Source organism: Apium graveolens, unplaced genomic scaffold, assembly GCF_009905375.1.
Source record: "Apium graveolens cultivar Ventura unplaced genomic scaffold, ASM990537v1 ctg6693, whole genome shotgun sequence".
Classification (NCBI taxonomy): Eukaryota; Viridiplantae; Streptophyta; class Magnoliopsida; order Apiales; family Apiaceae; genus Apium; species Apium graveolens.
Window position 1 is genome coordinate 123,909 of NW_027419698.1, and position 12,711 is coordinate 136,619.

General features: G+C 35.4%; 1 protein-coding gene across 1 annotated transcript; it reads left to right on the forward strand.

The window, feature by feature from the left end:
- The first annotated feature begins 3,276 nt into the window (after positions 1-3,276).
- Positions 3,277-11,514, forward strand: LOC141703478 (uncharacterized). The gene is made up of 15 exons (XM_074506997.1): positions 3,277-4,790; positions 5,017-5,151; positions 5,331-5,488; positions 5,597-5,807; positions 5,930-6,167; positions 6,252-6,402; positions 6,640-6,944; positions 7,291-7,345; positions 7,954-9,256; positions 9,494-9,619; positions 9,809-9,966; positions 10,095-10,305; positions 10,411-10,648; positions 10,732-10,882; positions 11,036-11,514. The coding sequence occupies exons 1-15, from the start codon at positions 3,497-3,499 to the stop codon at positions 11,339-11,341; spliced, it is 5,040 nt and encodes a 1,679-aa protein (XP_074363098.1). The 5' UTR covers positions 3,277-3,496; the 3' UTR covers positions 11,342-11,514.
- Positions 11,515-12,711: the final 1,197 nt, after the last annotated feature.

A 12,711-nucleotide genomic window follows, 5' to 3' on the forward strand; every position in this document is an offset into this window, starting at 1 on the left:
CCACTTTCTCGTCTGTCGTCTTCAAGGTTACCTTTTTATAATGACAGTCTATCTGAGCATCATGCTTAGATAGCCAGTCCATTCCTAAAATAACGTCAAACTCTCCTAACTTAAATGGTAGCAAGTCAGCCCCAAACTTATTGCCAGAAATCTCAATCTCACAGTCCTTATATACTTGATTAACTGATACACGCTCCTGATTTGCTAATTATATCGTCATAATCTCACTTAACAATTCAACTGAACAATTCAACTTATCAACAAAATCTTTAGAAGTAAATGACCGAGTTGCTCCCGAATCTACTAGCACTTTAGCACATAATGTTAGGCCCTTAATCAACTGTAGAAGGGGGGGGGGTGAATACAATTAATATAATCAACTCGACAAAACTTCAACAGAATCAACGGTTTTTATCTAAATCTAATTAAAACTTATTACACAAGTACTCTCTCAAAAGGATGAACAAGATATCCTTGAGAGCTGCTAGGTTATGCGAAAGATATAACAATGTCGCAATGCTTATAGTATGAACCTAATCTGTGCTTTATATAGAGCACAACTACCAATGTATAAGGAATCCTATCCTATTAACAACAAGGAAACCTAGACAATTGCTTCTGAGAAAAAGTCCTTCACCGCCTTAAAATTCCTGTTTCCTTTTCCTCTTCAAAGATCAACTGATGTGACAAATACCAATTTCATTATCCGTTGACATCATCATCCGTTGATATCGTTATCCGTCGAATATCAACATCCGTCGATGTCATCATCATCCATCGATACTTCATCATCCGTCGATACTTGTAACTATCATCCGTCGATGCTAGTATTTACCATCTATAGATGTTTCTGATAGTTTCTGTTTGATATCATCAATTGCTCTTAACAGTTATTTATTTTAAATTTTTCAAAGGAACGCAAAATTCACATGCTCATTAATTTATAAATTATTTATTTTTAAAATTTTCAAACCTACACAAAATTGATGTCTTTTATTCCCTATGTCCCATTAATTTATATACAAATCGTTTAGGAACAGAGGTTAAGAAAATATGTAATTTAGGGAGAAAAAGTAAGAATTGTGGCTAAAGTGGTGAGTCTAATCAATATTTAAAATATATAGTGGGTGTAGTGGAAAAAATGAATGGATATAAGTGGGTAAGATTAATTTTTTAATTTTAAAATTTTGGATAAAATTTGAAATGTATAGAATTGAGTGAGACATCGAAAAAAGGGAAATATACACGAGTAACGGAGTAATTTAGACATCAGCTGTACATAGAGATGCACAAAAAGCCCGTGCCCGAAAATCTGGCCCGGCCCGATCCGGTCAAGCCCGGTCCGGTTAAAGCCCGGCCTGGGCTTCGGGCCTCGACGGGCCCTATATTTTTAGGCAAAGCCCGGCCCGGTTAAAAGCCCGGGCTTCGGCCCGGCCCGGTCCGATTAAAATCCCGAAAAAGTCGGTTATAATATGATTATTCTAATATATTTTCTTATATATTTATAAATTCACATTTACTATAAATATAAATAATACTTTAAACACATATATATTTACATATTTGTGATTAATAATATTATTTATATATTTCGTTGCATAAATAATGAAAGAAGATATAATAAGTACACTATATATATTGGATATCATTGTTATCATAACAATGATAAAATATATTATTCTATAAACATGTTTATTTTTTGTCGAACTTAAATGTTTTCAACGAATTAATATTTTCATAAAATATTTAATGTAAACTAATACATTTTTATGATGATCCAGTTGCTAACATATATATTCTTTGGAATCTCTAATAATACTCGATCCGATTTAAATTAGAAAAAAGCCCGGCCCGATCTAATCCGGCTTGAAAAAAGCCCGACCCGATCTGATCCTGGCCCGAAAAAAGCCCGATTAGACCCGCCTCGAGGGCCCAAACGAGCTCTGACATTTTCGGAAAACCCGACCCCGCCCGGCCCGGACCGGTCAAAGCCCAAAAAACCCGGACCGGTCAAAGCCCGTGCTTTTTAAGGTCCGGTCAAAACCCGGCCCGGTGGGCCTTGTACTTAAACTTTACCTAGTAAAGCGACGTCTGAAAGGCGTTTTTGAAAAAATCACCGGCAACCTCCCAATCTCTTACCTGCCTTGTCAAACTTTCCCTCAACAAATTTTTCACACTCCCACCTGCCAAACACAACATAAAAATAAAATCAATCACTCACTCTCCCTTTTCTTCCCAGCTTTTTCAAACGTAACCCTAACTTTCAATTAAGGTCCGATTACACTTCATTTGTCCGCTTACAGCTTTCAATTATTCGATTTAATAGCTCATTTCTTTGTTTCTTCAACACATCCGGAGCTCGGAGTTTGTTCTTTAATTTTAAGTCCAACTTGAATTTTGGAGCTTCAGTTTACAGCTTTGATTTTAGTTCGAGTTCGTGTGTTTCGTGTAATTAATTACAACAACTTACACAATGTAGCATTAGCAAGCCAGGCACCCACAACGCATAGATAAGGCGAGGAGTAGCCAAGCGGTCTGGTGGTTTTATATCATGGTCCTGCCAAATATGATAGACCCACAAGTATCAACTGCTCACATTTGTGCGGACTCACTGTTCATTGCCTAGCCATTTTTGGATGTTTAAGGTTAGCGTTTCTAAATTTTTAAAAATAAATAAGTAAATTAGGACATGAGTAAAAAATACTAGTAAAATAAAGTGATAAATTAGAAAAATACTTATACGTTATATTAAGTATTTGAATAATTTTAATTATAAGTCAGAATTTTATTTATATATAAATGATCTAAAATAATTAATTTTCAAAAATAAAATTATTTTAATTTTTATATTTTAAGTTATATTAATATTTAAAAATAAATATTTTAAAATTAAAATATATGACGGACATTGCTGAAATAAGAATGCATGTAATTATGAATATAGGATGATGCTAATAAAAAGCAAATTTTAACGTATTTAAAAATGCAAAACATGTATGGCATGATCTGGCGATCAACTAAAAACGAATATTTCTTGCCCTTATTTCTTACTTACCCGATTACCCCCAACGAAAGGGCTTCTGAAAGTCTACTTGAAAGATGCCTCATCTCATCACTCATCACTCATCATAAACGCGTTATTTAGATATTTATTTTATGTCTGTAAAGTGAACTTTGATAGTATAAAGCTTAATTTTACAAGGCAAGTCTACAAAGGAGGCTCCCAATAGTCTCAACAACTTGGTTCGCATGGCTTATTTATTTCCTTCACTAATATTATATTTTACAAATTTTGAATGCTCTAGACACAAATTTTAGTACTCCTTTAATTTAGAATGTAACTAGTTCAACTTTACCAAATTATTAAATTTCATTAGGTGAACCAAACATTGACCACTTGAACGTTGAGGGTCCTATTACAGACAAAGCCAGGTCAAATGTTGAAACTTTCTATCCTTCTAGTTGATGCTAAGAAATTAATGGTGTCAAATAACACATGAATACTGGAACAGAGAATACTAATGAAACACACACCATGCTTTTCTTCTCTTTTCTGTTCTCACTGTTAGCAACTTGTACTGCACTTGACACTCTAAACACAAGTCAGCCTTTAAGAGATGAACAAACCATTGTTTCAGAACATGGAGAGTTCGAAATGGGATTTTTCAGCACTGATGGTCTTCCACAGAATCGATATTTTGGTATATGGTACAAGAAAATATCAAACGGGACAGTTGTATGGGTTGCTAATAGAGATAATCCTTTAACAAATACCTCCGGGATTGTATCTGTGACTAGCAAAGGGATACTTGTACTTGCCAACGAAACCAAAGTATGGTCATCAAATTCATCGATATCAGTAAGCAATCCTATAGCGCAGCTACTGGATACAGGGAATCTTGTTTTCCGGGATAAGAATAAAGATGGGCCAGAAAACATAGTATGGCAAAGTTTTGATCATCCTGTTAATACTATTCTACCAGGGATGAAGTTAGGAATAGACTTTGTCACGGGCATGCAGAGGAATCTTTCTTCATGGAGTACAGCTGATGATCCGTCTACTGGAAGTTTTACATATCGGATTGATCCTAATGGTTACCCGCAGTTATTGTTGTGGCGAGGATCAAATATAACATACAGGACTGGACCATGGATTGGTCTTGGGTTTAGCGGCTTCCCCAAGCAGGAACAGACTGGAATCTATACACCTGAATATTTTATATCACCAAAGGAGATTTATTATAAGGCGGAGCTTATCAGTACTTCTGATTCTGTTCTGACAAGGTTGATACTGACACCTGATGGCCATATACAACGTCTAATATGGAATAAGCAAAAACAGGAATGGTCACTTTATCTGTCTTTTGAGGTGAATGATTGTGATAGTTACAAAATTTGTGGCGGAAATGGTGTTTGTAACATCAATAATTCCCCCAGATGTGAATGTATGCGAGGGTTTCACCCAAATTTTCAAGATAAATGGGCTGCAGCAGATTGGTCTGGTGGGTGTGCTCGAAATACTCAGCTTGATTGTAAGAAAGGAGATGGTTTTATAAAGGTTTTAGGTATCAAACTGCCAGACACACGACTCTCGCAGTATAACATTACTCTAAGCCTGCATGAATGTCGAAGCTTGTGCCTGAAGGACTGCTCTTGTAGGGCATATTCAAATTCAGATTTTAGAGGAGGTGGAAGTGGATGTTTGTTGTGGTTCGGTACTCTGGATGATATTAGAGGCTACTCGGATGACGGACAGGATCTTTATGTGAGAATGGCTGCCTCTGATTCAGGTAAGTCTGTTCATTCAAGTAGTTTTATTTTGCTTCATACACCTGATTTTTTTATCGCAACACAAGTCAAATTTGAGGGAGCCCTCATCCTGATTCTCACTCGCACACAGTGCCCCTGATTCTACACACACATGGCCATAATTCTGATTCACATACGGCCCTGATGTAACTTGCACTCTGCTATATTAAAATTATCTACTGACCATCTAGATCATTTCGTATTCAGAGAACACAGAGGAAAAGACAAGCTCGAGTAAAAATCGGGTGGTGGTCATTGTAATTCCTGTGTTAGCAGCAACAGCAATGATAGCAGTCCTGTTTCTTCTTTATGCATTCAGGAAGAGAAAGCTAAAAAGAAAAGGTGACATGATATTGAACTTGGTTGCGGACTGTCTTAAATATCTGCATCAATTGAACTGGCTAGCTGATCGAATTGAGTTGTTTTAATTGGAGGGAACCTACAGAAAACTGGTTATAATGTTGCACGTACATGCTAGAAAATGTATTTCCATAAGTATTTTACACTCCTCGTTTGTGCAGGAATAGGAAGACTTCAATTCGACGGTGAAGCAAGCAACAGAATTGGGAAGAACGAGTTGGATTTACCTTTCTTTACCTTAATGCAAATTGCTAAAGCCACCAATGACTTCTCGCTCAACAATAAGCTTGGAGAGGGAGGCTTTGGACCTGTATACAAGGTTACTATAAACATATTATGTGTCAGAAACACCAAGACAATCCTCTTACTCACATTATCAATCTGTAATTCATATTATTCCTTACTACATTTCATGTTTATTTCTTAGGGTATGTTGGAGAAGGGTCAGGAAATAGCTGTGAAGAGGCTATCAAGAACTTCAAGACAAGGAATAGATGAATTCATGAATGAAGTTTCAATCATCGCTAAACTTCAGCACCGTAATCTTGTTAAACTTCTTGGGTGCTGTGTTGAAGAAGGAGAAAGAATGTTGATCTATGAATATATGCCCAACAGGGGTTTAGATTCAATTATTTTTGGTATGGCCCTAACTAAAGCATCCATGTTACAGACTTTATTCAATGTACAAGTAATATGCACACGATCTTTTATTGTAATCAAAGTAACAACAATAGATTAACCCATTAATATAAATCATCAGATAAAGAACTTTGCAAGTCATTTGACTGGCTGAAGCGCTACAACATTATAAATGGGATTGCTAGGGGACTACTCTACCTTCACGAGGATTCCAGGCTAAGAATCATCCACAGAGATTTAAAAGTGAGTAACATTTTACTTGATCACGAGATGAACCCAAAAATTTCAGATTTTGGCATGGCCAGAATTTTTGGAGGAAGTGAAACTGAAGCAAGCACCACAAGAGTGGTTGGAACCTAGTAAGACTTCCTTCAATCTTTCAAATTTTTGAATTAGTATTGCTCAGGTCAAAATCTAATATTGAATCCAATCTTCACTTTCAGCGGTTATATGCCTCCTGAGTATGCCATCGAAGGTCTATTTTCAACAAAATCTGATGTTTATAGCTTTGGCGTACTGGTGCTAGAGATAGTAAGTGGGAAGAAAAACAGAGGTTTTAAACATCCAGATCACAATCATAACCTTCTTGGGCATGTAAGTACAGACACATTCACACACACATTATCTGTTTTTTTTGGCTTAGCTACGTGTATCCAATAGATTAGAATTTTATCTAAACGGGAAAGTCCAATGAGGATTCAAACCCATGACAAGCTTGCCAATAGAGTAAGCTGTAAGAAATTCACCCAAACACATATGTAAACACTATTAGCATACTCAGGTTTATGTGTCAATGTGGTGACTTTTGTAGAATGCCATCACCTTTTTCAGGCATGGAGGAGGTATAATGAAGGCAAACATTTGGAAGTTGTAGACCCAGTGCTCATGGAATCAAATAATCACCATGAGTTGTTTCGAGTAATTCAAATTGCTTTGTTGTGTGTGCAACAATATCCAGAAGAAAGGCCAAGCATGTCGTCTGTGGTTCTGATGCTCAGTAGTAAAATCGAATTGCCTATTCCAAAAGAGCCCGGATTTTTCTCTGAGAGAAATCCCGAAGAGAATCATTCTACATCAAGCAAATGTGAATCAGAAAGCATTAATCAAATAAGCATCACACATCTGGCACCTAGATAGTTGTGTAATTTGGTGTTTCCATTGACACATTTTGTTATGATTATTTTGGAAATACATGTAAAAGGAAAATGTGTATAGTTCTGAATTGATTTGTAGGCAACTTCAAAACGAAAGGCACAGCTAACTCTGGTCAGAAATACTCACTGCCCTTACAAGGGAGATTGAAAAGATGATGATCATTCATGAGTTGGCGGTGCAGGTCAGCTCTGCTCACAACCTAACCGCTTTCATTTAAGCATAGGCTAACTCGTTCACTCTTTTATTTTTTGTGAAAAAATGGCGTGTATACATGATGTATATTTTGAGTGTTCCCCCATGATTCTATTTCATCAAATTTGTATACAGTTCTGAAGCTGCCCTCTGCAACTTTAATGTAGCCGGAGAAGTTACTGGGGCCATTGCAATATACACGTTGTCAAATAAGGGAAAACTCAAATTTTCTATCTAATCAAGTTGAATTACCTCTGCACAAGCGAAATGTAAATGCATATAATAAACACGATTTATAAAATACAAAGGTACCTTTAAGAGTTTGAGTCAAAATTCTCTAATCAGTGTATATGTTCATCAAACTGTGCTCGTAATTTGAATATAAAAATAGCAGAGAATTACATATTTTTAGATACTTCAATCGAAACTTGAATCAAACGACAAAAACAAATAGACATCACAGTCTGTAATTTGGAATTTAGAGACGCAGAAAAACAAAAAAGTTGACGAGAGATTGTGAGGTAGAGATTCAAATGGTTCTGAACCAAGTCTACAAAGGTGGCTACCGATTAGTCTCAACTTGGATTGGCTTTTCTCTAATTAGTAATGTAAATGTGGCAAGAATAAATAGATCTAGAATAATTAATTTCTTGAGTTTCTTATGGTAAACAGAATACTGACCAGCAGAATGTTGTAGGTCGACCTGTCTTAGACAAAGGCAAGTCAACTATTGAGTCTTCCTAATTTTAGTACATACTATGAAATTGATGGTGCCACACATTTGAATACATGAACTAGAGAGGACTAAGCATATACTACTCCACACACACCATGCTTTTCTTCTCTTTCTCATTCTCATTCTTGATAATTTTACTCATAACTTGTGCTTCTGCACTTGACAATATAAACACAAATCAGCCATTACGAGATGGACAAACCATTGTTTCAGAACATGGAGAGTTCGAAATGGGATTTTTCAGCACCAATGGTCTTCCACAGAATCGATATTTTGGTATATGGTACAACAAAATATCACATGGGACAGTTGTATGGGTGGCTAATAGAGATTATCCACTTTCAAATACTTCTGGACTTGTATCTGTGACTAGTAAAGGATTAGTTGTGCATGCCAATGGAACAACAATATGGTCTTCGAATACATCAAGTTTAGTAAACAATCCTATAGCGCAGCTACTAGATACAGGAAATCTTGTTTTCCGGGATAGTAATAAAGATGGGCCAGAAAACATTGAATGGCAAAGTTTTGATCATCCTGGAAATAATTTTCTACCAGGGATGAAGTTAGGAATAGACTTGGTCAAGGGCATTCAGAGGTATTTTACTTCATGGAAAAGTGTTGATGATCCCTCTACTGGAAATTTTACGTATCGGATTGATCCTAGTGGTTACCCGCAGTCATTGTTGTGGAGAGGATCAAATCTTACATACAGGACTGGACCATGGATTGGTGTCGGATATAGTGGCTTCCCTAAACGGAAACCAACTGGAATTTATACAATTGAATATTTTATATCACCGAAGGAGATTTATTTTAGGTTTGTGCTTACCGATAGTTCTGAATCTGCTGTTACAAGGTTGATACTGACACCTGATGGCCATATACAACGTTTAATATGGAATAAGCAATCAAATGAATGGAAACTTTATCTGACTTACGAGGCAAATGATTGTGATAGTTACCGATATTGTGGTGCAAATGGCATTTGTAACACTGATATTACCCCCAGATGTGAATGTATGCGAGGATTTCATCCGAATTTTCAAGATAATTGGGCTGCAGGAGATGGGTCTGGTGGGTGTGCTCGAAATTCTCAGTTAGATTGTAAAAATGGGGATGGTTTTATTAAGGTTTCGGGCGTCAAACTTCCGGACACACGACACTCGTGGTATAACATTACTCTGAACCTGCATGAATGTCGAAGCTTGTGCTTGAACAACTGCTCTTGTAGGGCATATTCAAATATAGATGTTAGAAGGGGTGGAAGTGGATGTTTGTTGTGGTTCGGCACTCTGGATGATATGAGAGGCTTCTCAGAAGATGGTCAGGTTTTATATGTAAGAATGGCTGCGTCTGATTCAGGTAACTCTGTTACTTCTGTTTTTTATTTTGCGAAAAGCAAGTCGAACTTTGGACCCTTACCCTGATTCACACACACACACACACAGCCTTGATTCTTACACAAGCACACAGCCTTAATTCTTACACACGCAGTCCCTGATTTTCACACAAACATGCTGATAGCTAAGATGTAACTTACACTCTGTTATATCAAATTATCTGTTCACCTTCTGGATCATTTCTTTTTAAACTACACAGACGAAAACAAAAGCTCAAGTACAAAGAGGGTGGTGGTCATTGTCATTCCAGTGTTAGCAGCAATTGCAGTGCTACTAGTCCTGTTACTTCTTTATACACGTCGGAAGAGAAATCTGAAAAGAATAGGTAACATAACAATGAACTTCGCTGCAAATTGCCTTATATACCTTTATGCATTGAATTGAATTGGTAAGCTGATCAAATTGAGGTTCTTTGATTGGAAGGAAAAGACACAGTCCTGGTCAATTGTGCCTTATATACCTGTATGGCGTTTATGCATTTCTTTATATGTTTTTAAACTCCTCAATTGTGCAGAAATAGCAAGACTTAAATCAGATGGTGAGGCAAGTAACAGATTCGGAATGAACGAGTTGGATTTACCTTTATTTACCATTATGCAAATTGCTGAAGCCACCAATGACTTCTCGTGCAACAATAAGCTTGGAGAGGGCGGCTTTGGACCTGTTTACAAGGTTACTACACACACACATATCATGCTTCCAAAACACCAAACAGCACCAAGATAATACTCTTACTCACTTTATCAATACGTAGTACAATAATATACAAACTATTCCTTAGCTTATACGTTTATTTTCAGGGTATGTTGGACAGGGGTCAAGAGATTGCTGTAAAAAGACTCTCAAAAACTTCAAAACAAGGAATAGATGAATTCATGAATGAAGTTTCATGCATCGCTAAACTTCAACACCGGAATCTTGTGAAACTTCTTGGGTGCTGTGTTGAAGAAGGAGAAAGAATGTTGATCTATGAATATATGCCCAACAGAGGTTTAGATTCCATTATTTTTGGTATGGCCCGAACTAAAGCGTCCATGCTAACTATGCACTTATTATATAAAGACATTGTTCATTATTCAATTCACCTGCATCTGAACCATAAATATCAATCAACAGATAAAGAACTTTGCAAATCATTTGACTGGCTGAAGCGCTCCAACATTATAAATGGGATTGCTAAGGGACTAGTCTACCTTCACGAGGACTCCAGGCTAAGAATCATTCACAGAGATCTTAAAGTGAGTAACATTTTACTTGACTACGAGATGAATCCAAAAATTTCAGATTTTGGCATGGCTAGAATTTTTGGAGGAAGTGAAACTGAAGCAAGCACAACAAGGGTAGTCGGAACCTAGTAAGACTCCGTACGATATTTCAAATTTTAATTTAGTGTTTAACAGGTCAAAATTTAAGCTTGCATCAAATATTCACTTTCAGTGGTTATATGCCCCCTGAGTATGCCAGTGAAGGTCTATTTTCAACTAAGTCTGATGTTTATAGCTTTGGCGTACTGGTGCTAGAGATATTAAGTGGGAAGATAAACAGAGGTTTTAAACATCCGGATCACAATCATAACCTTCTTGGACATGTAAGTACACATCCATATATTGTAAATATGTATCGGCTAAGCTAAATATGTACACGTCGAAAATCCTACCAGATACAAATTAAATATCAATATATTATTACCTACTTATGCGTCAATGTGGTGACTTTTGTAAAATGCCATTAATTTTTTCAGGCCTGGCGAAGCTATAATGAAGGTAAGCATTTGGAGGTAGTTGACCCAGTGATCATGGAATCAAACAATCACTATGAATTGTTTCGAGTAATTCAGATTGCTTTGTTGTGTGTGCAACAATATCCAGAAGATAGGCCAAGCATGTCATCTGTGGTTCTGATGCTCAGTAGCAAAATCGAATTGCCCATTCCAAAAGAGCCTGGATTTTACTCTGAGAGAAATCACGAAAAGAAACATTCTTCATCAAGCAAATGTGAATCAGAAACCATCAATCAAATTAGTATCACTCATCTGGCACCAAGATAGTTGTGTTGTTAGGTGTTATGCCGTGGACACTTTTTGTTATGATTAATTTGGAGATACATGTAAAAGGAAAATGTAGAGATTTTTATATTAATTTTGTATGCAACTTCAGCGCCTATATAAACACAGTGAAAGATGATGATGATGCTTTTAATACAGTGAAAGCATTGAGAACATGTTAAGTACATTTTCAATGAGATACACACATATTTTGTTGTACACACTAAAGTCTATGGACTATGGACTACCTGTGTACTCAAGTACTTATATTTTGCTAATGCCAACAAAATATAAGTTCTACAGCTTAATCCGTGTTCTAAAAATCGGTATAGGCGGTGGTAAAACACCCCGACTCGGACCTAGATGGTGATTTAAGCATTTTTTAAAAAAATCGGGATTAGGCGGGCTAGGCGGTCAAAAATCGGCCGTAGGCGGTCTAGGCAGAAAATAATTAAAAAAATATATTTTTTTTACGTTTTTATAATTTTAAATCATTAATTTCATAATTTCACACAATATCATGTCAATTTATAATATAAAGTATTGGTAATAAGTAGCAAGTAATCTAATATATTTATTTTCTCACTTAAAATATAAAAATAACATATTATAATTAATTTAAAAGTGTGAATTAAAATATAGTTAATATTATAAACTCAATAATTAGTACATAACGCATGTCAAATGTGTAGATATTGTTTAATACCATTCTAATTTCTTTTTTCAAACAAATATTTGACATGTTGATCATTATATAATTATAAAAATTAAAAATAATATTTATATCCTTCCAATTAGTGTTCCGATTAATCGGTCCGATTAATCTCCGACTTGCCGATTAATCTCTCGAAGGTACCCTTACCGTACTGGCACGCCTAGCGATTTCTGGAACACTGAACTTAATACACATACATTTTCAATGGAACACACAATTAATATCCCAAAATATGATTTTAAAAATTAAAAATTATATTAATTAAGTTTTACACCTTTTTCTTGAATGCTACAATAGCAAAATAAAAATTTAAGAATTCTAGAATTTAAAATATTATAGTTAGATTTTGTAAAATTTATATACTAATTATTTTGAGTTAAATTAAAAAAATTAACTGCACAATTAAAAATAAATAGTAGATATAATTTTAAAAATATAACTATATTACCTAAAATACTAAAAATCACAACTTTTTATTTGATTGTAGTAATCAAGAAAAATGTATAAAATTTCATACAAATAATTTTTTTATTTTTAAGCATATCTTTATATATATGTGTTTAATATTTAATTTTAATAATAATTCAAATAATATCCCGATTAAATGTAATTAATAAATTAATATATTAGACCACTTCCATATTTAATCCGTAAAAGA

Bases quoted from the DNA above. Each gene is read 5' to 3' on its own strand.
- LOC141703478 (XM_074506997.1), top strand. From the start codon at position 3,497: ATGAATACTGGAACAGAGAATACTAATGAAACACACACCATGCTTTTC. The intron at 5,808-5,929 runs GTATGGCCCTAA...ATAAATCATCAG, and splicing joins TTTAGATTCAATTATTTTTG to ATAAAGAACTTTGCAAGTCA. The intron at 9,257-9,493 runs GTAACTCTGTTA...TAAACTACACAG, and splicing joins AATGGCTGCGTCTGATTCAG to ACGAAAACAAAAGCTCAAGT.